The sequence below is a fragment of the Eriocheir sinensis genome, chromosome 25 (genome assembly GCF_024679095.1).
Source record: "Eriocheir sinensis breed Jianghai 21 chromosome 25, ASM2467909v1, whole genome shotgun sequence".
Classification (NCBI taxonomy): Eukaryota; Metazoa; Arthropoda; class Malacostraca; order Decapoda; family Varunidae; genus Eriocheir; species Eriocheir sinensis.
In genome coordinates this window covers 10,947,243-10,974,217 of record NC_066533.1, presented here as the reverse complement: position 1 = coordinate 10,974,217, position 26,975 = coordinate 10,947,243, and the positions used below count along the sequence as shown (strand labels likewise).

The following is a 26,975-nucleotide window of genomic DNA, read 5'->3' as shown; positions in this document are numbered from 1 at the left end:
ACCCACACGGTTTTTAGTCGCAAGAAACAAAATAGGATCAATACAGGTACAGGACTAGAAGAGATCCCATCCCCTATACGTCAGGTTCTAAATAGGATCCAATGCTTTAAATACAAGGATCTAATGCTTTCCGCTATCTCCCTTTGCCCTTATTGCTTAGATATCCCCATGGCACACGTCACTGGTGGAGCCTAAATGGAAAAATAATTATCTCCTATGCTACTCCCTCCTTATCATAGAGCTCGTTGTCCCTCGCAAGGCCCGGGGGAAGGAATGCCCCACATATTCACGGCCATCCAGCTCCCCGCCATCACCTCATTGCATTTCTTTCTTGAATAGTTTACTGACCATACGAATGAGACTTAAAAGTATGACGTCATGTGTTAAATGATGCAATAAATGTTATGTACCCAGGTTTTACATACTACGCATCATTTTAAGGCTCTGCTACGTGTATGAAAGAACTTATGGTGGGAAAAACTTAATTGCTTTCCATTATATACATACTTAAACTTTTGTAGCGATGTTGACATATATATTGAGAAAACTTGCCTCCCTATACCCTACGCATACTTAAACATATATAGCTCGATATAGCCTGGATTTATAGATATCATATGGAGCTCATGCCTAGTTTGATGGACTAAAAACTTTCACATGATTATAAGAATGTAGTGACAAGCAACTGATAATGATAAGCCCAGACTATCCCGAGGGGCGTACGCGATCCTTATAGATGTGAGCTAGAAGGGCACAGCAAGCATATTCAATTGGGGGGAGATTAATTACTTGATTGATTGATAGTTTATTGTTGCAAGTAAAACAACAAAGGAGAAGGAAGAATTAACTATATACACTGCTAATCCCAACTATAATCCAACTATATAATCCAAACATCCATGCAATTATTATTTACTCTAAGCCTGAATTAATGTATGTATGAGAGAGACAGAAGAAAGGGAATAGATCGATGGAATTAGGCTAAAGAAAAGAAAGTTGTGTTGAGCTATACGGAAAGGCGTACGTGTGTAAGAAAGATAAGAATGGAAGGAGAAGGGAGTGGAATTGAGAGAGATAAGGGGAAAGGAAGTGTTGGAGGTCAGACGTTTTTATTTATTTTTTTTATATCTCCTCCTCCACACTTTTCCTCCTATACTCTCCATCCTAGATCTTAATTAATTCTCCTCTCTCGATCCTTTCTCCTCTTAATTATCTCTTATCCTATATATGCTGGTTGATTGATAGTTTATTGTTGCTATGTACGTTGTTTTGTAAGTTTTGTTTTAGCTAAGGATTTGTCTGTACAGAAAAAGATAAGGATGAGAGTCATTTCCGCTCCCGGCCGAGATTAATTCTCTCCTCCTTCCTTTTCTCTACTTTCTCCTCCTCTCTCCTATCCTGTCTGCTGTTTTATTTGATTTATTTTAATTATAGGATTCGCCTGTACATAACAAGATAAGGATAAGGATAAAAGGTCATAATTTTACATATATTTACATAGATATTAGATTACAAAGACCGGCGCTGCCCTAAACCTCCTTCCTTTATATTACTTAATTAATTTATACCTCTTCTCTCCTATCCTATATGTTGTTTTAGTTTATTTATTTTAGCTGGAGGATTTGTCTGTAAGTAAAAGATAAGGATAAGGGGCTAGTATATATACCTGTACGTACGATAACTCTCTCTTCTCCATTCATTCCTCCTTTCCTCTACTTTAATTTTCAACTCTTCAGCTCCTATCCTCTATGTTGTTTTACTAGACTTAATTGTTTTAGTTATAGGATGTGTGTGTACGTGAATAGATATGGATAAGGACGTATATAGTACAAGCTAGGGTCTCGATTATAGCTAGTTCCTCTCTTCTCTCCTATCCTATATGTTGTTTTATTAGATTGACTTTAGTTGTATTATTTGCTTGATTGAGTGACTGCAGATAGTTTATTGTTGCAAGTAAACAACAACTAGAAGGGAGGAACATGCCATCACAACCCCCAGGCAGTACATTTGTGTGATTATACAGGATTAATACAGGATATGTGGAAGTAGCCAGGAAACTAAAAAGATACAATATGGTACGTAGGGGTGCTAGAAAAAGAAAGGCCTTGATTTAGTCAGGGGAGTATATAGAGATATCTCGACATATCTATTTCTAAAAGATCTCTCAGTCATAGTAGCTCGCTGAGTAAAACTAAACACGGAAGAATGGAAGAACAGGCAACAAAACAACATAAAAAAACAACATAAGGCATAGGAAGGGAATGAATGCAGTTAGATCGAGATATTAATTAAAATATAAATTATAAGAAAGAGCCGGAGAAAGAGGAAGTGAGGGTGGAAGAGGGAGGGAGAAAGGGAGGTAAGGGAGGAAGGGAAAAAGAAGGTACTGAACATATGAACTATAATCAAGGGGCAAATCCAGGAGATACGTAAATATAGATAAGGATAAGCGTGCAGGTATTTCCGCTCCCTGGCGGCGGCGGGGCGAGGCAGGCGCGTAAACAAAGGTCCTCCGCGCAGGGTTTGAACGGCGCCCACCATGACCTTCCCGCCCATTAAATCACTGGCTCCTGCACACAATAACCCGGTAAGCTCGATGGCAAGGCTCGTAATATTGTTCTGGTCCTGTGTGGTGACTGTGGACGTCCTGGGAAGGGTAAATATGGCAGTGTGGAGGAAGGTGCATCTGGGCGTGAAGGAAACCCCCAGGGAACCCCACGCCCACTTCACTGTGTCTTCGTTTTGTATTTAAGGATTTGATTCAACCCTCCGTGTCATCTACCAGTCCAGTCCAGTAGTAGGCGTGGGATTGCCTTTGTAACGGCTCCCACTTATGATCCTTAGTCTTGATTCTTGATTGTTGATTGGCGTTGTTGTGTCTTAGTTTTGTTCAGTTTTATTTTTTCTTCTATTCCAGATTGTTGTTATATATTTTTTCTGTCTTCAATTTCCTCCAGAAGTACATGTCTCAATGCGAAGGCGCCTTTATGCTATATGAAGTACTTTTCTTGGTTAAGATTCGTTTTAGGTCCGTGCCAGTATCTCATTACCTACCTTATGAAACATCAGTATCTCTTCATATATCTTTTCTACAGACCTTCAACAGTCATGCAAACGCTTTGAAAATCCAATTCAAGGACTTTTTTTTTACTCTTGAAAATAGGGGATAATGTTTACGAAAGCGCGTCGCCTCCTCTGGCGACGGTGCAGCCGGTGTTGCGAGAAATACCTCCTTGCTGAAATAAGTCACATATACATGTGGGGGGGATCCAGGGGGGGGCATAGCCCCCCTCCTGGTTAGTAGGTCGTAAAGTTCGGTTGGAGTAGTTTAAATATGCTCCCCGACCCTAAACCCTCTGCGAGCTATTTTACGGCTGCGGCAGCTGCAGCGTCGTCGCGGCCGCCGCCAGAGGAGGCGACGCGCTTCCGTAAACATTATCCCCTATTTTCAAGAGTGAAAAAAAAGTCCTTGAATTGGATTTTTAAAGTGTTTCCGTGACTGTTGAAGGTTTGTAGAAAAAGATATATGAAGAGATGCAGATGTTTCATAAAGTAGATTATGAGATACTGGCACGGACCTAATACGAATCTTTACCCTTTTCTTTTACTCACCGAGCTACTAATGACCGGAACAAGTTACCAGATCATAGTGTGAGTGCTCCTTCAGTGAACTCTTTTAGAAATAGATATGACAATCACATTCAACAGATAACAGTGGAGGTGGGCAAAAGGATGTAGTTAGATCATTAGGAAACCCGTGAAACCTATTGGTGAGAGTTTGTAAATATATAACACACTGCCATATTGCTTCCACATGTGTGAGATATAAAGTTCTTAAAATATTGTCAAGGGAAATGTAGTGAGTGATTTATTTCCATTCATCACGTATTGGCAAAGGAGTTAGGGTGCGGCCACACTGCACGTGGTTTGCTGGGAGGGTAGAGGGTGGCAAGTTGCCTAGCGGGTCAGCGGCAAGAATGAACACATCTTATCTAATATGGGTGGGTAAGCTTGGAGGGAACCCGCTACCCGCATCTGGTATGGCCACTCGTATTACATAACATGTGTTTGTTCTTGCCTCTGACCCGCTAGGCATCCTGCTACTCTCTACCCTCCCAGCAAACCGCATGCAGTGTGGCTGCACCCTAAAGGTCTGGTTAGGTTAGGGTAGAGTTGGGGAATATGGAGATGACTGTAGCCTTCTCTGCTGCCAAAGACAACAAGGGTGCAGTGGTAAGCGTATTACAAGTATATAACAACAATTAAACTTGACGTACTTCTGGAATTTTACCCGCTCATCTCCGTCACAGTGTCATCTTTTCTCCGCAGGTTTCGTAGCTGTGGTAAGAGGGAGGTTGTCATGGGGGAGAGAAGCTTGCCCCCCAAGGTGGAGGGCTATCCTCAGGTCAGTCCACTACAGTAATAGTGATAGAAAATGTTAAAAAGTTATAAAGGAATGTAAAGTATGATGCAGATTCTCTTGAGGGGGACAGACTTAGAATGGATTGTATATATATTCTTTTAGAGGCTCCAGTTATTTACTCAATCTAATGCATCATGATAGGCTTGAAGGACCAATTTTTACCTGAATACATACGTTAATTTCTTAAAAAGTGACTCACATTTGCCTTTCACTAGGAATTGTTTTTGTCCCCTCCTTTTTTATTCTTCTTACCTTTATCACTGTCTTTCAATTTTCATAACCATGTTTGCTCATCTAGGGAACTCTGTTTGGGTCTGTAATGATTTTTCTATTTTACCTTGATGCTCTCAATAATACTGATACTAATAATCATTGTACAGGGCCGCCTTGACCTTATCTTTGGGAAGCCGGCTGTTTTCCCTCCACCACAGCCTTCACAGTCTTTCATATTCACATTCCGCTGGTGGGGAGACATCCGGCCCTGCATACTGAGGTAACTAGGGATTTACTGACGTTTCCAGCATGTCCCGTCTGCTATATTATTAAAAACTGATATATCTACCGTACCGATTGATTGATTTGCATATTAACTTCTAACATTTTGAGTTTATTCTACTGACTATCATTTGAAAAGAATATATTTGTCTGCTTTATTGATTAAATTGTGTATTAATGTCTCTATCTAAGCTTGCCCCTGAGAAGAGTGAGACAAGAATAAAATGCATAGTAATCTGACTTTATTGATTGTACGATTTGCATATTAATTTCTCTTGATCTTAGGTTGCCGCCCGAGAAGAGTGAGACCAGAATAACGCACATGGTAACCTGCAGCGCCCAGTCTTTCCGGCAGTACCTGAGTGACATGAGGAACCTGCACGTGACAGTCAAGATAGGCGGGGAGGGGCGCTCATACACACAAGACAATCAGGACAATTTTGACCTGCACACACAGAGCCCCAGACGGATGGAGGGGGACACGCCAAGACAGAGACTCCTCCGACGGCAGCAGAGGCTCAAGAAGGGTTGGCAGGATGGCGATGTGGTGGGAAGCTTCGTCCTGCAGGATCTGAAACTCAACGCACGTGGGGATTATGTCAATGAAGGGAGAATTCTGGACTCATCGGGTGATATGATTGGCTCAGTTGTAGTGACGATGGTGTTTCTCGAAGGAACACTTGAAGAATTCCAGCAGATTAAGATCCAGAGCGAAGAGGTCGTATCACCTCAGCCTTCCTCCACCACCTCCTCCCCAGAGAAGATGGATTCTGGGGCAGGGAGGTCTCGTCTGTCTGGCATCCCTGTCCCAGAGTCTCGTCTTGGCAAGCCTCTGAAGACCCCAACACCGGAAGGCTTCAGACCCAGGAGTTGGAGCTTTCGAGAGACAATCAAGCAAAAATGTGATAAGTTGAAATCCCCAAAGAAACAGCACCTTCTACAGCAGCAGCAACAACAACAACACAGCTTTGAGATGCCAGTGGGGGAGAAGGAGAACCAAGCCCCTTATAGGAAGAGGGCCAGCAGCTTCACCAAGAGTAGTGGCCGGGAAGGCTCGGCACCCCAAGAAAGTACAAACATGAGAAAATCCAGCACCCAGGAGAGCAATTTACAACAGCCGGGACACACACAGGCAGCTCAAGACACAGAGGCAGCAAGGCGTCAGGATCCTTCACACGGCAGGACGCAGGACGGTAGAGACATGGAGGTTGGCAAGAGTCCTCAGCTGCCCCACCGAGCCATACCACAGAAGGTGCCGCCAAAGAGTCCCCAGGTGGTAGAGAGCTCTGTCCCGGTGGTGCGGAGGGAGAGGAAGGCGCAGGAGGGTGTCAGTGAGAGGGCACGGCCAGCTAGCTGGGGTCTGTATCCGCTTCTTAATGGAGCAGATCCTCACTCTTTAGTTGGTATGTCTGTAGTGTGGCTTTTGTTTGAACTCTTAACTAGACAGCCTCTAAAGTAGATAACTCTGTCATTTTTGAGATGTACAAGTAGTTGTTGTTGTTGTGATTTAGTTTCCTTTTGAAGCACAGTTTTCCTGTAATTGCACACCATATTTTATATTGTGTTCCTCCTTTTCTAATCTTCCCAAATTAAAACTGACTATGATCATGAGGAATATTATAGTACTGAATTTGATAAAGCACCTGATGAATAGTGTCAAATACTAGTCCTATAAAAAACAAGATTAAATAAGCATGCTGCTACTTACATTGTGCACACTTGTAAAAGTCAACATAGGATCTTTACTCACTTTAGGTCATGTTTAAGGGGCCAACTTTAACATGGTTAGCTATTAATTTTCTGAGGACTTCATTCAACACCTCAACTTGACACATTAAATAACTCCTCAGTCTAGCATATATATATATATATATATATATATATATATATATATATATATATATATATATATATATATATATATATATATATATATATATATATATATATATATATATATATATATATATATATATATATATATATATGACCTTGGGGTAGTTGTCTTATACATGGAAACAACTTTCAACCAACCTCTCAGTCTAACATATCAGAGCCTTGACTTTTACTTGTGTATATGGAAATAACATTTACACTAGTACTAATACTATAAACACATATACCAAATTCGCCCTCAGATTCAGGGGCTGTGAGGGCCGATGAACTTCCCATCCTCCTGCAAGTGCTGGAGGGACACTCGCCCAACATTGACTTCTCCAACTTTGACCCCAAGACTCGGAAACTACTGGATGGCCTTGACCTTTCCCTCTCATCAGGTGGCGCCAGTGGGTCATCTCCACAGAGGTTCACATTTGATACCCGGGGCTCAGAGAATAGGGGTCATGCCTTCAGTGTGTTCAACAAGGGGGGACAGAAAGACAAAGGGGACCCATCTGGTGTCACTGTCTCAGGGGTGTGGCCTCTGGAGGACCCCAAGCCTGGCCATGCAGAGAGAACTAGCCACCTCCCCCCCACAGTGGTGCCCAAAAAGGTTCTGGCAAGTGAGAAGGCCAAGTTTGACTCCCCAAAGAAGAGTCTGCCTGTGCAATCAAAAATTCCAATGACGCAGGGTGGCAGGATCCCAGTTAAGGCTCAGAGGTCACTGTCCTCCCATGCCGCCCCAGAGAAGAAGTTGTTTTCCATGCCTGACGCCTCATCTCAGCCCAGGGAGGATGAGGAGACATGGATGGAGGTGGAGAAAACTGCCCCTGAGAAGTATCCATCAGGTGGGTCACCACAAGACTACACTCAAGCTCAGCCCTGTGCCGTTCAAGTTTTTGAGCCAAGAGATAACCAGTAATCATTCTTTTAGCTTTTGCGCTTGTGGTAAACTCCCCTCACATTATCTTGTATTTTGTGTTTACTTGTAATGTGGTTTTTATTATTATTAATGTGCGTGTCTGTGTACAGATGAAGGGTCACTGCTGGTGGTGGATGTGGGAACACTCACCCTCTCCTCACCCCTCCTGCCCCCAACACCTCCTGAGATAAGGAAGAAAGTCACGGGTGAGTTGCACAAAAACACTACAACAGTTCTCCCCAAAGCAGACTTTGTAGACACACTTGGCCCTCAGCACTGCACCACATTTGACTCTGCTACTGTGCAAATTAGCTGGCAGATGTCCCTTGAATTCCAGAAAATGATGATATATATTTATTGACTTTATGATTTATATTTCTGGAAACTTATGATATAGTGGTATTTCAGTCATCCAGGAAATTGGAGTCCACACAGTCTCGGGTCTGCTTTATATATTAAATACATAAATGAGCATCTTCATGACATGTATCAGACACATAAAACATAAATATAAGCACATAAATGAGCATCTTTTTCTTCCTCGTTTAATGTCTGTGTTCCTTCATGGGTTTGGATGGGCTGTGAGTCTCTCCCACTCCTAACAATCACATGCTCTCTCTTCCCTGATCTTCATCATTCTTGTGTCTTCTTCTACACATCATCTTCAGGTCTTTTTCAGTCTTCCAGCTGGTCTCCTCATCACCATGACATATTAAACACTAAACATAAGTATACAAATACATTAACCCTCTTGCGCACTGTAAGTTTCCAATAAGTTTCTGTTCCATTCACCATGCATTTCTCAGACCCGACCGGCCTTTTTTTGCCACCGCGATACTCTACATTCCCGGACGTATTTTACCCTCACAGATATATCATACCCCAATAAATTTGTTATCAATGGCTTCATAAAGACTTGTACTAGAACATGCACAAATAAAAATAGAGGAAAATAAACAATACAAACTCGTTTCAAGTCTCCGTATAGCTATAGAGTATTGTAGACATTAAATCCTAAGTACCAACTCTTCCCCACTTGCTAGCTCGAAATTTTGTGGGCCAACTTTTTTAGCCGAAAATGTTTCGAAGCGGAATTTAATGAGGATTCTTATGGTATCCTCAAAATCCTCATACGCCTATTAGTTTCCGAGTTACACCAAGAAAACTATTTTTTTAAGAATAATCTACAGAGTTGCTCATTGCTCCTCATCTATGCTCCTTAGAAAGGTTGCCATATGTTACCATTAAGAAACTTATCCCAACAAATGACGCTCCCAAATTTGACACACTTTCACCGAAAAAAAAAAAATCAATTTTTTAAACTTTTATGATGTGTTTCGCGTCATTGTGTGCCAGAACCTTTTACCCTTGATGATGCGAAACGCGTCATCGTGTGCGAGAGGGTTAAACACATAAACAGATGATTTAGCATCTCTATAACATCCCATCCCCTTCCCCTCCTGGCCCAGGAGTGCATGTCCTGCACCGTAGCCGCGTGTGTTACCTCACCACGCTGGACCTGAGCCTGCCGGAGCTGGACCCGCCCTTTGAGTGGGACCTGTCTCAGACCTGCGCCTCGCGTCAGCTGGTGGACCATGGTGAGGGATGACAATTGTAACCAGGAGTGAGAGACAGCAGTTGATGCTGCTGTTGGTGTCTCTTATGACTTTTTTATTCTCATTGCTCCTCTGACAATCATCCATTTTATGCCTCATCTTAATTTCTGTGAGCAGTTTTTATTTATTTATGTATTTATTTATTTGTCTGTGTGATGTAAGTAATGATTGAAATGATGTTTACAAATTGGCAAATGCTCACTACTCCTCTGAAGCTGTTGGTGAAGTGCAACATCAGCCCCATTCTTTGTGTAGACAATACTAGTCTATCTTTCATGGATGTTCTCAATATCCTACAGCATTTTTTTATCTGCTGTGATTACTGATTGGAATGTTGCCCACAAATTGGCAGACACACTCACCTTACCATGTTGTGTCCTTTGCAGAGGTTCATTACAACGTGCGTGAGGCTCTGAAGCTTCCCCCCGCCCCTGTGGCCACCATCCTCAAGGGGCACCTCATCATCAGGTAAGGAAGGCAGCTGGTCCAGTGGGAACCTCTCACTCACTAAGCTATCTGTGTGCATGTCTTTCAGTTGATCTGTTTATAGCTCTGATGCATTGTTCCTTCTGTTCACTTCCCTCAAGATTCACACACTGTCTTTTATTTCTTCTCCAATAGCTCTAATGCATTGTTCCTTCTGTTCACTTCCCTCAAGATTCACACACTGTCTTTTATTTCTTCTCCAATAGCTCTAATGCATTGTTCCTTCTGTTCACTTCCCTCAAGATTCACACACTCTTTTTTATTTCTTCTCCTATAGCTCTGATGCATTGTTCCTCCTGTTCACTTCCCTCAAGATTCACACACACTCTTTTATTTCTTCTCCTATAGCTCTAATGCATTGTTCCTTCTGTTCACTTCCCTCAAGATTCACACACTGTCTTTTTTATTTCTTCTCCTATAGCTCTGATGCCTTGTTCCTCCTGTTCACTTCCCTCAAGATTCACACACTGTCTTTTTTATTTTTTCTCCTATAGCTCTGATGCCTTGTTCCTTCTGTTCACTTCCCTCAAGATTCACACACTGTCTTATTTATTTCTTCTATAGCTCTAATGCATTGTTCCTCCTGTTCACTTCCCTCAAGATTCACACACTCTTATTTATTTCTTCTCCTATAGCTCTAATGCATTGTTCCTTCTGTTCACTTCCCTCAAGATTCACACACTGTCTTTTATTTCTTCTCCTATAGCTCTAATGCATTGTTCCTCCTGTTCACTTCCCTCAAGATTCACACACTGTCTTATTTATTTCTTCTCCTATAGCTCTAATGCATTGTTCCTCCTGTTCACTTCCCTCAAGATTCACACACTCTTTTTTATTTCTTCTCCTATAGCTCTGATGCATTGTTCCTCCTGTTCACTTCCCTCAAGATTCACACACTCTTTTTTATTTCTTCTCCTATAGCTCTAATGCATTGTTCCTCCTGTTCACTTCCCTCAAGATTCACACACTGTCTTTTATTTCTTCTCCAATAGCTCTAATGCATTGTTCCTCCTGTTCATTTCTTTCAAGATTTGCATACTGTCTTTCTGTTTATTTATTTATAGCTAACACGTTCCTTGTGGCAGATGTGTGTGTCGGCGGCTGGGGGAGAGGGAGAACGAGGAGGTCGGCAGCTCAAGCATCAGCCTTCTGGACCTGTGGCAACTCAATGGCTCCGAGGTGATTGAAATGTGTTTAAAAAAGGGTTAAGGGGATGAATTAGGACGATGTTGGTAAAGTATTTGGACTAGAAGGTGATGTTAGGACCCTCAGCAATGGGTGCAGATTATATTTATTCAATTTCAGGAAGAAGATAAGTAAAAACTGGTTTCTGAATAGGTTTGCTGGATGAATGGAGCAACTTAAGTGATGTGTAGGTGATGGAAATATGATGGAGAGTTTTAAATGGAGGTTATGTTATGGATAGTGACGGCAGATGGTAAATAACTGATGCCCAGGAACTATTGTTGTTATTATTATTATCTTTGAAATCCATGAAAGGTCACCAAGGGAAAATAAAAGAATTGATATAGACCCGAACAGAGTCCCTTAGATTAGCAGACATGGATATAAAAAATTTTAGACAGTGATAGCAAAGTAAGATAAATAAAAATGGTGGGGATGGGGGACAAAAACTACCATGTGTGGGTCGACTGGCCTCCTGTGAATCTAATACCCTTGTTTATCCTTCGTAGGTGCAAGTGCCACTGTTCTCCTCGGCTCCCTACGGCTCCCTCACACGGAGGTTCGGCAGGAGGGCCAGGAAGATGGAGGATGAGGACAAGCCGCAGTCCTTTGCCCACATAACCTTGACAGTCAACTTGATACTAGCCTCGGGGCAGGGGCGAGAGAGGGAGCAAGGAGGGGCACCAAAGTCAGAGTCGAGGCAGAGGTCAGAGTCCCACATGCATGCCTGGAACGGTGCGGCTGGACAGGTCTCCCTCAAGCCCCGCGAGGACAACCTGTACCACAAGAAATTCACCGACGTGAACAGCTTATTCACGTCGATGGATTCCTCGTCCGGCTCCGACATGAGTGAGCCAAAGTTATCCCTTGCTGAGTCCCGGCAACTCAGTCAATACTCAAAGCCGAAGATACTCACGCCTAGTTATCCTAAATGCCAAGAGTCACCTGAATTTAACTCCATTTACCTCCCTACCCACCTGAGCCCCAGTGAGAAGGTGAGGCGGGGCACCGTGCACTACACCGGAGCTCAAGGGGTGACGGGAGCAGGGGAGAACATCACGGGGCCTCAGTACAGCCCTAGACTGGCACCCTCCATGGAGCCCGGCTACCAAGGTTACCACAGTTCCTTCCTCTCCGTCATCAGCGAGTACAATGGCTCCAATAACCAGCCTGTGGAAAGTGGGGGAGAGTCACCTTGCATCACGACAGCCACGGACTACTGTGCGGACTTCATTGACTATAACACGCTGGGATGGCAGGCTGGGGCAGAGCCGAGGAGGGAGGATCATAGAGGGTGCTGCCGGGTCCACATGGAGATCCTCAAGGGACGTAACCTGCCGTGGATTGAGGGGAGTGAAGGGATCCCGCAACCGCCTAATTGCTATGTCAGAACCAACGTTGGGTCCGTCATCGTCCTCACAAATATTTGCCGGGAGAGCGTCAACCCCATGTGGAATTTTGCTGCCGATGTGTTGCTGCCGTACTCCCAGCTGGCCCAGGCAAGTGGAAGGGGGATGGGATGACAATTTATCCTTTGTTTATTTGTTGTTATTTTTCAGAGACCAATGGCAGCCTCATCCTGTAGGTGCACTGTTGTTTTCTTTTATCTCTATTTGATTTTGTTTATGGTTACTTGTTATTACTTTATTTCATTCATTTTTTTTCCATAGATGAATGGGAGCCTGATCCTGTAGGTGCCCCATTTAAATTTTTATGGCAGCCTGATTATTTCTTTTCCTTGATGTTTATTTGTCTATTTTTCCATACACACCAATGGGAGCTTGATTCTTCCTTTATTTGATTGTTTATTATTTTTTCCCACACACAAATTGGATCCTAATCATTTCTTTTGTTTATAATTATTTTTTCCCCCCAGACCAACGGCAGCCTGATCCTGAAGGTGCACCACAGCCAGACCCACCAGCGCACCTCCCCTGACGACCTGCTGCTGGGCTTTGTCTCAGTCGACGCCACCTCCATCTGGAGCGGCCACGTCTCCCTCTGTGGCTGGTACCCTCTGCTGGACCTCCGTGGGGCTGTCAGGGGCCACGTCAAGGTCAGTGGTGATTATTTTCATGTGTGTCTTTGTTGTTGATTGGTAGTTTATTATTGTGTTGTAGTTTGCTTTTTTATCATAGGTAAGTACGTTGATATTTTCCTTGAACGTCACATCTGGGGTTCTGGGGTTGATATCAGGAAAAAGGATAGCCAGTGGAGATGGTGAATCCTTACTTTGTATATATTTTCTATTGTCTTTTGATTTAGACTCCCTTTGTGTCATTGATGGTATATTTTGCCTTTTACCCCTCTCAACCCAGAACAGCAAACATTTAACAAAGGGAAGATATTAATATACTTCCCCATATTAATGAGTATCAGAAACAATTGATGATGCAGCTGCATACTTCATTCTGTCATTATGATTTAGTTAGAAGTAAAGGAATGCAGCTGTTGCCGTAAAGTATAATGACACTGAATTTGTGCGTGCTTTCCTCAGGTCTCCCTCACCCCACACGAGCCACCTCTAAATGTGGCAGTCAGCAACGTAAGGCAGCCTGTCCACCCCCACAGTGTTGCCTCCTACGGCCCGCCAGTCAACCAGCACCTCGCCAGACACTCCCCTTACCCACAGTGCTCAGGTCCCATGCCCGACCCACACGCTGAGGCTCTCTACTTCCAAGGGGACGGTGCTTGCAACTCGGTCCTCAATGCTCTAGCAAGGCCCTCAGGTGCTGTGCCTCAGTTCACTACAAAGAGTCAGAGGGAAATATATAATCAGAGTCTTCAAGGCATCAAAGACTCCTCATCCTCTGCAGAAGTTAATGGGACTTTAGAACCACTGGCTGCTGAACCTTCTGGGCCTTACAAATCCACTCCAGGTAGTGAAAAGGGGGAAGATTTCACTCATGACAAGAGAGAAGAGTGCCCCACAGCTCATCCCAAAGCCAACAATGTGGGAGACAAGTCACAGAATGCCATCCGCAAATCATCGAGCATTCCAGTTTTTGCCTCAAGTAAGACCATGCTGAAGTCTCCAAGGGTGGATGACAAAGCTAAGATGCACAGCTATCTCCCAAAGGTGGACTACAAGGATAAGGAAAACATTCACCCCACAGAGGTCATCAGCCAAGGTTATTGTCGGCATAAAGGCTCCATCATTGTGAAGGGCCTGAGTAAAGAGCCTGTTGGCCATGACCCTCCACACCCTGACACTGAACCTAAGTCTTCCACTAATGGGCATTCTACCCTTCAGAATGGAGAGAGGGAGGGTAGAAAGGAATCTACACTGATAAAAGATTCTTTGATTGTTTCCCATTTCCGAATACAAAAGGAGAAAGAGGAGAGGCCAGAGGAGGTGAACGGTAAAGGTGCTCACAGTGCTAGGCCTGGACCATCCTCAAAGGGAGTCATGTCCAGCAGTGGTAGTGATAACTCTCAAAGTGACAGCCAACACTCTACCTCTGATTCCAGGTCTTCTTCCCAGTCTGGTAGCAAGCCAAGCTCCTGCCTGAAGGCCCCCGGCAGCCCCTCACTCAGGGTAAAACATGTGACATTTGCTCATAAGTTAGTTCAGCACCAGAATGGCAACACTAAGCTTCAGTCCCACTTCTCCCAGGGTGAGGTGAGCTGGAGGTCCCACCAGTCCTCACAGTCCTTGCCACTCACCAGACAAGATGCAATTTCACCAAGAGACCTAAGAAGCGGTCACTCCCTCAACCTTGAAGGGTCTGACCTGCAGGTGGTGCCGTGCCGGGAGGGGGACCCGCAGGCACACACCGGTGCCCAGGGGGGCGTCACACTCAATGGCTATGGAATGTCCACGCCTCATGACAGGGCCAAGGACGACCTGATCATGCAGTTCTCGTGGATGAATCAGAATGATGGGTGTGACACTCCCTGCGTTTCCTTCATTGAATCAAAACCCCCAATGCAGCATAACAATGAGGCCAACGGCACGTGCAGCTCCAAGTCCCCGCCAGATGACAGGACGGCGGCGCCCAGTCCAAGCAGCTCAACTTCACCTAAAAAGTCTAGAAAACTTAGAAGCAGAATAGCAGCAAATTTTACCCTGAAGTAATCTCATCTCACTTATGTTGCAGAAAACCAAAAAGAATTTTGTTCTTTATATTCAGATTCTATCATGTTATTACAATATGAAATATTTCAGAAATTTATTCACGTCACTTTATTTTCAAGTATTGATTTGTGATATATTATATTTTTTTATATGAAAGTTTTTCTCTCAGGTTTTAAATTAAAATGTGAAAAGTTTGAGACAGTCGTTCATGTCGCACACAATGTTGTTTTGGAATCTCACAGTCGTGTAGTTTACCAGTTACCTTTATCCCATATCTCCTGTAAAGCTTGACCTCGGTGAGCCTTGTATCCCAAACATCTCCACTTCCATCTTCAGGCTTTATTGCCACACAGCTCTCGCTCATATTGCTTATCCAAATATATGTATGAAATTATCTCATTCCAGCATGTCACAAACCTAGCAACCGCTTGTGTTGTGAAATGGTGCTAATGTACCTGCCGCCACGCTACCCGTGAACTCCCTAATAAATGTGATCTCTTTTAAGCCACCTTTTTCACCTGAATAAAAGCAAGAATCAGTCAGCTGAGGGGTTGTGAGAAAAAAAGAACTATGACAAATACATTTAATTCAGTTAAGGATAAGAGTTCTAACATACAGCTAGGAATATGTAGCAGAAAACAGATGCTTGAAAATAATTTTGCGTGGTGTGAACAACTGGTGCTCCCGCTGTGCTGCTCACTTGAAGATGACGGTGTCCAGCATGGCTCCCAAGCACTGCACGATATTGGAGGTCATGAGCACCTCCACTTTGTCCTCTAGATGGCGTTTGGGGTCCAGTTTGCCGACGTTCTTAATGGCAAGCTGCTCTGGGGTCATTTTCTCCTCCTCTTCCAAGCTCTGCAAGGGATTGTGAGGTAAAAAGTGATGTAATTATCATAAATCCATGCTGGAGTTAAGACCATTACAACTGTCTGTGGAGGAATACTTGTTGAAAGGATAGGCTCAGTAGCTCAGATGTTATGACTGTCTACAATACTGGCCACCTGGATTCAGTCCTGCTCATATCTTCTGGATGTTTGAACAGGTGCCTTAATGAGTACCTGGTTAACCTCAGCTAGGAAGGATAAAGGCGGTGGAGAAAAGAACTGTTTACCCTACTCCATGAGATGATGACCAAGGTGAAGCTGCTCTGAATAGGACTCCACCTTTAGGATATGGCATTTCCACTCCTCAGCAACTATATAATACAGGCAACACTTCCTTAATTACAATAGGAAATGGGACAATAATTATGAAGCAGAACATTGAAAGTACAGGCAGTACAGGTGAAACATCATTTTGAGAAAGACGACGACTGTGTGTGAGAGGCAATGAGAGGGAAGAACATCAGGTAGGAGAGAGTATATGATTGTCAAGACTGTGAGACTCATAGCCCATCCAACCCCATGAGCGAAAATAAGGAGATAAGGACATTAAATGAAAAGAAAAAAGGCCACGCTTACCTTATTATACGCTGTGGCTAAATTGAGGATTTCTTTGACAGTGTCCTCATTCAAGCTGCTGTGCTCATTGTAGTTCTGCAGCGTGAGGCCCTCCATCCACGACTTCTTGTGGAGGTTGAGGAGCATCTGCTGTTCTCTGCAGGTTGAAAGAAGGACCAGTGAGTGAGCGAAGGTTTCCATGACAAAGGGATGATTGCCCCCCCCGCCCCCCCCTTTTTCACAACAATGGCAACAGCTCAGGACAGCAAAAAACAGAAAACAGAAAGCCTGTTAAGCACTATTCCAGCAAAAAGAAGATGGTTGGCATACATAACCTATTTCATATGTGTACATTAAAATATTTCATTCATAGCTGGGGAAATCTTTCTCCTGAGTTTGCCTCACCTTTCATTCATCCGGTACTTGATAGGGATGGAGTAGTAGTGCCTATTCAGGCCGTGGATCAAAGCCTGCAAGGAAAGCAATAATTTTCATACTCAGTCGTATACAAATAACAATGGTAATGAGCAGTTTACTTTGATGGTTTTATTCACAAATTTATGGCAGTTATGGCAATAAGGTTGGGCATCCGACTGTCTGTGGTCTGTGTTTAGATCTGTATCCATGTCAGTGAAAAATCAAACACACGAGTGGCAAGTAAAACCCCACTTTGAAGTCAGCAACGACGAAGGAGACTCCCAGCCAAAACCAAGGCTGAGAAATATCCCTTGATTCTATATTGGCAGTAACTGTAACTCTTCTCCTCCCTTTAATCCCTTGACTGTGGATTTCCTACAAGAGGACCTCACCAAGCTACAGGAATGGAACAAAAAGTGGATGCTACAATTCAATGAAGAAAATGTAAAGTGCTGCACCTTGGGAGGGGATATCCAGCATACCAATGCCACATGGGAAACACTCCACTATCCACCACAGAGGCAGAGAAAGACCTGGGACTATATGCTAGCAGGCTACCAGTGAAGGCCAAATCCGTGCCAATTGCAGCAGACGGGTTAACAGTGCCAAGTCTCAAAGGCTCGGCGAGTTGAAATTAAAAACATATTTGAGGCACACCAAAGACTAGACCACGGACACAGACAAATGGACACAAGACAGCCAACAAGCCATACCTGGATTGAGGGTTTCTGGAGGTGGCCGAGGTTAGATGTGGTCTGTCTCGGCTCCTGGCCCAGAACCATCATGTTGGGGTTAATGAGGCGGAAGGCATCTATGACGACCTTGCCTGAGAGAACACAATATGCATAAGCATTGGAGAAAAGACTTACAACTTACACCCACAAATAAAATAACAATTAACTAAAATAAAACTGAAAGGTCATCTTATATTATCTTTTACATCATTATTTAACCTCTGCCTGTTTCCCGATTCATGATACGGTACTTACTTCCTATCTTCAGTCTTTTTTTTCTCTCCACCCACAATAAAAATAATGAACTAAAATGAAACTGAAAGATCATTTAATATTACCTTTTATATCATTATTTCACCTTTGCCTGTTCCATGATTCTCACTTTCTGTCCCCAGCCTTTTATTTTTTATTTATTATTATTTTTTTTTTTCACAGCAATGAAAGCAACTCAACAACAACAACAACTCAACAAAAACAAAAGAAAAAAGTTGGCTAATTTCAACACGGTATGCTACTCACCCTTAACAGACTGTATGGGATCCACCACCACCGCCACGGCACGTTCTGAGAGTGCCTCAAAGCTCTGTTGGGTGTTGATGTCCACCCCGGAGAGCCAACAACCAAAGCCCGGGTGAGAGTGGTACCAACCCACCACCATCTCCGGCCGCCCAACCTGCTTCAGCATATCCAACATCTTAGCCTGAAACACTGGGTCCACCGCCTCCACAGACACACCCTGTACAAAGAGTGAAGGGCAGAGTGTAAAGGATGGATGTGGGGATTATTTCTACTTTTGGTTGATGATGCAATATGAAATGTTCTGATTCTCCTTCTTTGGCCTTACCGTTCCACTCTGGGGCATAGCGAAGACATCGATGACCCTGACAGTGTAGTCGTCCACAAACTCTCCCAGCATAAGCCCCATCACTTCCATGGGCACACCCGCGCGGCCGTGCTTCAGCATCTTGAGCAGCGCAAGGGAAGAGATGTACACCTGGAGTGGAAAGATAACAATATTATTTTACAGTGAAAGGCTGCACCTCAAGGGAAGAACAGGAAGAGAAAAAAGCCTGCTATGGCACTACTCCACCCACAAACAAATGATAGGAGATTGGAAAATAGTGTATCAGGTTCAGTTAAAAACACAGGATGTTGTTTGGTTTCATTTGGTTAGATTAAAATAATGGAGTTAGGTTTGATTACAATTGTTGGTTATAATTAATTACAATAAATGAGATTAGATAAAAGGAAATAGACCACCTAGGCATCCTGTATTTTTACCTGTTTTTTTCTCTCAATGCCCTTTATGGGATCTCAGTAATAATAATAATAATAATAATAATAGCTTCTCACCTGTTCGGCAGTGTCAGGCACCGGGGCATCGTTGGGCGGTGGCCCCTGGCCCAGCGCAGGCAGGCCTCCCCCTAGTCGCAGCAAACGGTCCATTCTTACCCTGCTGACTGCACGAACATGAGCATAAGTACAGGATAGGTAGACGCAGTACATGTTTGATGCACCGTTAAACTAGAGTAATACAACAGTATGGGAAAACTTGGAAAGGCTAGTGATGCTGTGGGAGCAATATTGGAGGCGCGTAGTGATTCTCCATATTTACCAAGAAAAGATTACCAAAGTATTATTCTGACATTTCTTATCTCCCTTACAACTAGCTTCCTGGCATTATACCCATCCAAAGACATCTTACTTGGGCGAGAAAAAGAAAGTCACGAAAATAGAACTGTAGAAAAACAGGAAATATTAAAGCAGCAGAAGAGACGATCAAGAGAAGGACCTAAAACGCGATGCAAAGCAATATATATCAAAAGAGGAGAAGGAAACCATACTTCCAGATGAGTTTTGACAGGCTGTGAACTGATGCTAAATTCCCTCTCAGCAGAAAGCGAAGTATTTTAATATTCACCTCAATTCTCCCTTTAAATAACATGGAAAAACTAAATACCTCCGAACATACACTCTCCATCAACTCGGGTCAAAACAATAGTCTCAGTCCGTGCCCCAACTCATAAGACTCACTGTTACATATTCTATTGATCTTTAGTACTGTAATTGATTCGTGTACTTAATTGGAGTCATATATATCGGTCTTAATAGATATGAGGTCAGCTGGAGCCTTACCTTGCGAAAAATAAAGGTGTGTGTCCCGCCGCGGCCGCCTCCGTGAGTGTCTCGGGAAAGTGTCAACAAGAACAGCTTCTCGACTTCCTCAACTCACTCACTGAATATAATAAAATCTGCCTTACTGACTACACCATGCATCAGAACTTATATAAAAATGCAAAATGAATACGTATGGGACTGGATCTGCTTCAAAAGTTTTATGCGTGTAATTCTAAGTCGAGGCTATGGGGAAAAACACATGGAGCTCATTTTTACCTTCATAAGAATAGTAATGAGAATAGTAAAATAATAAAAAGAATAATAAGAAGGAAGAGAAGAAGAGCTTTATTTCACCCAACGGTACAAGAATAAAACAGGAATTAAATTTAGTGGTGTATACGTGCGCATTTTTATACATTTTCATCATGTATATATAGGAAGTATTATTCCTCCAAGGTATATATACATAATTTATCTCCAAATACGTAATAAGTGATTAAAATTCCCTTCCCTTCCTAACAGCTGGCAGGACAGGGGCAAGGGAAGGATGCGAGGATAGGGACACAAACAAAATAATAAAAATAAAATCACTAAAATCACACTTTCTTTTCGAATCAGAAGATGGAACAGAGGCAGGAGAGGAGAGGGAGAGGAATGGAAAGGAAGAAATATGCACGAAATAATATATATAATCGAGGTTTAGAGGAATATCAAGCAGAAAATCATAAAAAAAAACACTTCCTTTTTGCCGTAGAAGGGACAACCGAGGCAGGAGATGAGAGAGAGGGGATGCAAGGGAAGGGAAATGATATACAAAACAACACATAATTATATATAAGCTCTAGAGGAACAGTTTAACCCAAAGCACTTTCATCAAATTTCAAGGCAGGATAGAGGCAGGAGAGGAGAGGGAGAGGGATGGAAAGGAAGAAATATATACGAAACAATATATAATGAAGGTTTAGAGGAATATTAAGCAAAAAATCATAAAAAGACACGCTTGAATTGGTAAAACAGATCGAGGCAGGAGATGCAAGGGAAGGGAAACACACAAATATATACAAAACAACACATGATAAAGCTCTAGAGGAACAGTTAAACCCAAAACACATTAATATAACACTTTCTATTCAAATTACAAGGCAGGATGGAGGCAGGAGAGGGCAAGAGGGACACAGACACACAGACAGACAGACATTCACTGACAACATGGGCGAGACAGAGGTGAGAGATTGCTGGCTTGAACTCCCTAAATTCCCCCTTCTCGCACGCTACTGAGAATAAAAGACCCTGAGGCCATTATTTCTTTATTTTTCACAGGTGATAGAGAAACTGAAGGGCGTCCCACAGCTGCTGGCGGCCTCCAAACGGGCTAAAAGAAGGGCCGGCATTGATACAGCCTTGGAGGTGGTGACGAGGGAGGGTGAGTGAGGACATGTGTCTGTGTGTTTGTGTATTTGGAGGGATTTGCGAGGTTTTGAAGGTATTATTATTGATTTTAAGGTCTTTCATGGGGGTCCTGGGTCTTACATATGTGTCCAATGCGTAATATACGTATGGGGTGGCTGTCTTTCCCTCCCTCGTGTGTCTGTGTGTTTGTGTATTTGGAGGGATTTACGAGGTTTTGAAGGTATTATTATTGATTTTAAGGTCTTTCATGGGGGTCCTGGGTCTTACATATGTGTCCAATGCGTGATATACGTATGATGTGGCTGTCTTTCCCTCCCTCGTGTGTTTGTCTGTTTTTGTATGTGGAGGGATTAAAGGGGTTTTGAAGTTATTATTATTGATTTTAAAGTGTCATGGAGGTTCTGGGGTCTTATATATGTGTCCAGTGCCTGATATACGTACGGTGTGGCTGTTTTTCCCTCCCTCGTGTGTTGGTCTGTTATTTTCTGTGGAGGAGTTAATGAGGATTTGAGGATGTTATTAATTTTAAGGTCTGTCATGGGGGTTTTGGGTCTAATATATGTGTCCAGTGTCTTAAATACGTGTGGTGTGGCTGTCTTCCCTTCCCTCGTGCGTGTGTGTGTGTGTGTGTGTGGAGTAATTTACGAGGTTATGAGGGTGTTATTATTCGTTTTAAGGGCTGTCATTGGGGATTTAGACCTGATATATTATAGGGGATGCTGTAATCTGTGTTAATGTGTTTTTAGGGGAAGGAAGGAGTGAGGCTGTGGGATGCTGTGGTCTGTGTCAGTGTGTTTTAGGGGATTAGGAAGGGTTGAGGCTGTGGGATGCTGTTGTGTGTGTCAGTGTGTTTTAGGGGATTAGGAAGGGTTGAGGCTGTGGGATGCTGTTGTGTGTGTGTCAATGTGTTTCAAGGGATGAGGAAAGAATATGTCTGTGATGCTGTATGTATATATTAGTGATTTTTTTAAGGCTTCTCCATCTTGTGTGATAGGCAGAGAAAATAGGAAAATAGGTTAGGAGGTTATGTAAAGTTCGGTTGGGGTAGTTTAAATACGCTCCCCCACCCAAAACCCACGATTTCCCACGGGTGTCCAAGTCAAACCTCTCTGCAAGCCATTTTGCGGCTGTGGTGGCGGGTCCACAAATGGCATTGAAAAGTCAATCATTTAGTGATTTCCGGAGAAAAATACTATCCATGATAAATAAGTTATAGGAAATGCCTTCTGCCAAACAGAGAACAAACCACATAATATTCCACTAAATTTAGAGTTAGTGTAATGTGTGATTTGCTGAAAAATAATAATAGGAACCTAATAACGATAATAATAATAGTAATAATAATGCTGTTACACCAGTGGGTGTGGTTGCATGTTTGTTTGTGTTGTGTGTGTGTGATTGCATGGGTAATGTGATGAAATTGTGGGTAGCATGATGCAATGTTAACTTTGTATGGTGCAACCCACGATTTCATCACATTACCCATGCAGTCACACACACACAACACAAACAAACACATAATCACAACCACTGGTGTAACAATACCTTGGATTGTGTAATAAATGGAAAAGGTTAAGGTAATAGGTGTCCTAAGGGATAATATTCACGAAAGCGTAGCCTCCTCTGGCGGCAGCTGCGGTGGCGGTCCAGCCAATGTTGCGAGAAATGCTTCCTCGCAGAAATAAGCCGCATATACATGGGGGGGGGTTCAAGGGGGGCGCAGCCTCCCCCTGGTTAGGAGGTTATGTAAAGTTCGGTTGGGGTAGTTTAAATACGCTCCCCCACCCAAAACCCACAATTTCCCACGGGTGTCCAAGTCGAACCTCTCTGCGAGCCATCTTGCAGCTGTGGCGGCGGGTCCACAAATGGCATTGAAAAGTCAATCATTTAGTGATTTCCGGAGAAAAATACTATCTCCATGATAAACAGCATCATATTTTGTCCAGAAATAAGCAGTCCGCATCTCAAAATTAGTAGGCTACACTTTCCTGAATATTCCCTGTCCTAAGTATAACAGTAGTAATGTTAGTTTGATTTACGTAGATTTACATAGAAAATCAGACCACACAGACCCCATGGTCCAGACTAGGTAGTCTGTCCTTAAACCTAAGTGATTCTACATTAATCAGATGGCTCCAAAACTTTGCATATCAACTCTAGTTAATATTAAGTTGAAGGAAGTGTTGGTCGAGCTTGTTTTTAAAGGAGTCAGTCATGTTAAACTGGACCACTGAAGGTGGGAGCTTATTTCATTCTCGCACTACAATGTTGTTGAAGAAAAATTTGGTGCAATCTGAATTTACTTGCCTACATTTAAGTTTTATGCCATTGTTCCTCGTTCGCAAAGTGTCATCGATCATAAACAATTTTGATTTGTCCACATTCGTGAATCCATTAGGTATTTTAAAACATTCGGTCAGTTTTCCTTGGAGGTGACGTTTCAAGAGAGAACATGTTAAGGGTGGAGAGCCTCTCCGTAGGGTTTGTTGCGTAAGGAAGGGATAATTTTTGTTGCCCGACGCTGAACACCTTCTGATTTAGCAATGTCCTATGCATGATGGGGAGACCAAAACTGCATTGCATATTCCAAGTGGGGTCTGACTAAACTATTATAGAGTGGAAGTATTACATCTTTATTTTTGAATGAAAAGTTTCTTTTAATAAAGCACAACATTCTGTTAGCTTTATTTGCTGCATTGATGCATTGCTGTGAAAATTCGAGGTTTGACGTGATTTTGACACCCAGGTTCTTGACACATTGAATGCTTTTGAGTTTGATGCCACACATTTCGTAATCAAACTTCTCATTTCTTGTTCCAACTTGAAGGACCTGTCACTTGTCTACGTTAAAGGGCATTTCCCATCTGTCAGACCAAGCTGATATTTTGTGCAAAATCTCTTGGATGCTTTGCCTGTCTTCGTCAGTGAGAACCGAGTTACCAATCTTTGTGTCGTCTGCAAATTTACTAATGCGATTATTGATTCCAACATCCTCATCGTTGATGTAAATAATGAAGAGCGCTGGGCCAAGAACCAAGCCCTGAGGGACGCCACTAGTGACCGGCGCCCACTCTGAGTTAAATCTGTCAATCACCACTCTTTGTTGTCTGATGCTCAACCAATTCGCAATCCATTGGTGTACTTGACTGTCAATACCTATTTGCTTTAATTTATAAGGTAATTTATGTTGTGGGACTTTATCAAACGCTTTCTGGAAATCAAAATAGACTGTCCAATGATTTGGTTATGTCATAAACAGATTTTTTTCACTATACACATTGACAGCTCTTTCATTATAATAACCTGGATATGACCTGCCCAGGTTCATCTTTTTGTCATGATAATTGTTAAGGTATTTTCAACCTTTATCTGTTCCCTTACCTATGATATTTTATTTCTATTCATTTTATAGCTACCCACTATTTTATTCTCCATTCTTCTTAGCTCACATCTTAGCTTTTCTTTATGATCTTGTGAGATGTGTCAAGTTGTACTATATTCAGTTCTCAGATATCGGTTTCGGTTTTCAGTTTCACTCTTCACTATTCAGTTTTCAAGTTTCACTATTGAGTTACTAAGTTCAAGTCTGTCTGCCACACCCCAGAGCTCCCTGAGGCTGTTGTGAAGGGTGTGTCAAGGCTTGCGGTGCAGGTGGTGCAGAACTACACCGACGGCCCCTCCCGCGTGCGCCTCCAGGAGCTGATCTTTACCCTCGCCAAGAAACATGGAGCGGCTGTCCCTGCCCTGGCTGGCGCCCTCCTCAGCCAGGCCCAGCACCACGCCAATGTCCCACACTCCACGTGAGGCTCCCAGTTCTTTGTTTGGTGGTTTATACATGGAAGGAGGATGTTACGTCTACCTTATTAACTTTTCTTACGACATGCGAACACACACAACAAACATGTGATTTGTAATTTGCCATGCATATCAATAAGTTGCTACCTGTGTTTGAAGATACCTTACTACCTGTGTTTGAAGATTCCCTTAACCTTACCTAACACTAATTGCTTTAGACTAGGAGGTTGTGAACAGTGCTTTGGACAGTAACTTATGTTAAAAGTAGAATAAAAAAGAGAGGGATGAGATAAAAACCTTATCTATTTTTACCTATGTATGCTGACAGGCCCCTTTCAGACTCCTCTGTTCTTATATATTGCCCTTTTGGCCGACAGGTGTGCCCTGGCCCGCACCCACATCTCGTCCGTGGAGGTGGCTGCCCAAGTGTGGTGCATCATGGTGGAGACCAAGCACCCTTTCGCCACCAAGGAGGCCACGGCACTCACTGAGGCCTTGGCTATCCACTACGCCCTGACAGTGGCCGCAAACAACAAGACCCTCACACGCAGGGCTAACAATGCCATTGGACAGTTCCTTAAGAATGAGGAGCTCTTGAAGGCAGTTTGTGAGGTGAGTGAGGTCCTTTCAGAGGCACTTTCTGTTGTTAGTGTGATTTTATTTTTATTTCTATTTATTACTTGCTACCTGAGCTAATGTCAAGAAAAATATTTATCTATGTCTATCAAACTTAATTATCTATCTGTATTTAACTATTATCAATCTATCTAGCCTATCTATCTATACCTAACTTATCTATCTAGCTTATCTAACTATATCTAACTTACCTATCTATCTAGCTTATCTATCCAACTGCCATTGCTAAGGACATTCCTACATCCTTCTTCCAGGCGGTGGTTAGCGGGGAGGCGAGTATCCACCGAGTGATCCTTGGGGGCCACCTGCTGCACCTGATGGCCGAGGCGAAGGTGGCCGTGCCCGTAGACACTCTCAAGCTGACCCTCACGCAGGTGTATGTTAAGCAGGTCCTTCAGTCCAAGAGTAAGGTAAGGGCATTGCAGTCTGCTTGTGTGTTGTGTTATTTGTTACATAAGGTGTGTGGGGAAAAGCCATGTTGTAAGAAAAGTTCAGATTCAGATATTCATGTGGAACTGTAAACACCCTCCAGTTGGTCCTCAGTCCTTTAGTCTTATAGTCCAAGAGTAAAGAAGGGAGACAAAGGAATGCAGTTTCAGAGCATACAGGTGAAAGGGATGAAAGAATGAAGATAGGAATTAACTCTTGTATCAGGAAGTTGGACAGCATAGGGAGTCTTGTACAGTAATGCCATAGGAGGGGAAGGGTGGAGGCATGCAAGTGTAATCAATTGAAAGAGTAGAGAAAAAAAATTGGAGCTGTAGGGCTTAAAAAAGGTATGTGAAAACATCTTGTGTTTCAGGGTTAAGTAAAGGTAGAGGCATTGTCAGGTGCAAGTGTGATCTGTTTGAAGTTTAACCCTTTCAATACATTGATGCAGATGTTGGCATCACAGTATGGAAAGGGTTAAGAGGAAATGGAAGAGGAGTAATCCTCTTCTAAACCTCTTAATCCTCTTCCAATTTCTCTTAGGTTTAGAAGAGGATTAAGCAGAAATGGAAGAGGATTAAGAGGTTTAGAAGAGGATTAATCCTCTTCCATTTTCTCTTAACCCTTTCCATACTGTGACGCCGACGTCTGTGTCACGTATTGAAAGGGTTAAGCACATGGTAATCACTGGAATTGCTCACATCACTACCAAATGGAGGTCTTACACTCGTTATATGTATGCATGGTATACATATATTAACTTGTTACTTATAAGAGTTATAAAGAACCTAATTCATTCATGTGTATAGTGAAAACTTCCTATATAGGCAAACAAATTAATATATCAAGCAAATCATATGAATTAAATTATATCAAGCAAATTATATCAAGTTTATCCCAAGCTAGCCAAA

The 26,975-nt window shown here is 42.9% G+C and overlaps 3 protein-coding genes across 4 annotated transcripts in view; 2 read left to right on the top strand and 1 right to left on the bottom strand.

Annotated features, from left to right (window-relative positions):
• Positions 1–2,437: 2,437 nt before the first annotated feature.
• On the top strand, positions 2,438–15,587 carry LOC127003353 (uncharacterized). 2 transcript variants are annotated; one of them, XM_050869885.1, is made up of 12 exons: positions 2,438–2,587; positions 4,330–4,405; positions 4,804–4,916; positions 5,204–6,276; positions 7,057–7,644; positions 7,829–7,924; positions 9,188–9,316; positions 9,721–9,802; positions 10,906–10,999; positions 11,515–12,504; positions 12,882–13,061; positions 13,503–15,587. In XM_050869885.1, the coding sequence occupies exons 2-12, from the start codon at positions 4,361–4,363 to the stop codon at positions 15,081–15,083; spliced, it is 4,971 nt and encodes a 1,656-aa protein (XP_050725842.1). In that variant the 5' UTR covers positions 2,438–2,587; positions 4,330–4,360; the 3' UTR covers positions 15,084–15,587. The 2 variants fall into 2 exon arrangements, with proteins under 2 accessions (XP_050725842.1, XP_050725841.1); XM_050869884.1 differs by having other exon boundaries at positions 5,204–6,321.
• A 65-nt stretch (positions 15,588–15,652) lies between these two features.
• LOC127003354 (26S proteasome non-ATPase regulatory subunit 14) lies at positions 15,653–19,960 on the bottom strand. Its single transcript, XM_050869886.1, has 8 exons — positions 19,813–19,960; positions 19,030–19,136; positions 18,521–18,670; positions 18,196–18,412; positions 17,656–17,768; positions 16,931–16,995; positions 16,547–16,682; positions 15,653–15,941 (listed from the first exon to the last, which is right to left on the bottom strand). Exons 2-8 carry the CDS (start codon positions 19,120–19,122, stop codon positions 15,780–15,782), a joined length of 936 nt encoding a protein of 311 aa, XP_050725843.1. The 5' UTR covers positions 19,123–19,136; positions 19,813–19,960; the 3' UTR covers positions 15,653–15,779.
• A 996-nt stretch (positions 19,961–20,956) lies between these two features.
• Positions 20,957–26,975, top strand: part of LOC127003350 (eIF-2-alpha kinase activator GCN1-like) — a 33,174-nt gene continuing 27,155 nt past the window's right edge. Inside the window, exons 1-5 of the mRNA XM_050869881.1 lie at positions 20,957–21,018; positions 21,115–21,217; positions 24,809–25,004; positions 25,377–25,611; positions 25,890–26,045. Coding sequence (XP_050725838.1) covers positions 21,004–21,018; positions 21,115–21,217; positions 24,809–25,004; positions 25,377–25,611; positions 25,890–26,045 — 705 coding nt within the window. The 5' untranslated portion in view covers positions 20,957–21,003. The remainder of the gene's footprint in view (positions 21,019–21,114; positions 21,218–24,808; positions 25,005–25,376; positions 25,612–25,889; positions 26,046–26,975) is intronic.

Bases quoted from the DNA above. Each gene is read 5' to 3' on its own strand.
- LOC127003354 (XM_050869886.1), bottom strand. From the start codon at position 19,122: ATGGACCGTTTGCTGCGACTAGGGGGAGGCCTGCCTGCGCTGGGCCAG. The intron at 17,769-18,195 runs GTGAGTAGCATA...GTGTTCTCTCAG, and splicing joins TCCCATACAGTCTGTTAAGG to GCAAGGTCGTCATAGATGCC. The intron at 15,942-16,546 runs GTAAGCGTGGCC...AATCCCTTGCAG, and splicing joins TAGCCACAGCGTATAATAAG to AGCTTGGAAGAGGAGGAGAA.
- LOC127003353 (XM_050869884.1), top strand. From the start codon at position 4,361: ATGGGGGAGAGAAGCTTGCCCCCCAAGGTGGAGGGCTATCCTCAG. The intron at 7,645-7,828 runs GTGGGTCACCAC...GTCTGTGTACAG, and splicing joins CCCTGAGAAGTATCCATCAG to ATGAAGGGTCACTGCTGGTG. The intron at 13,062-13,502 runs GTCAGTGGTGAT...TGCTTTCCTCAG, and splicing joins CTGTCAGGGGCCACGTCAAG to GTCTCCCTCACCCCACACGA.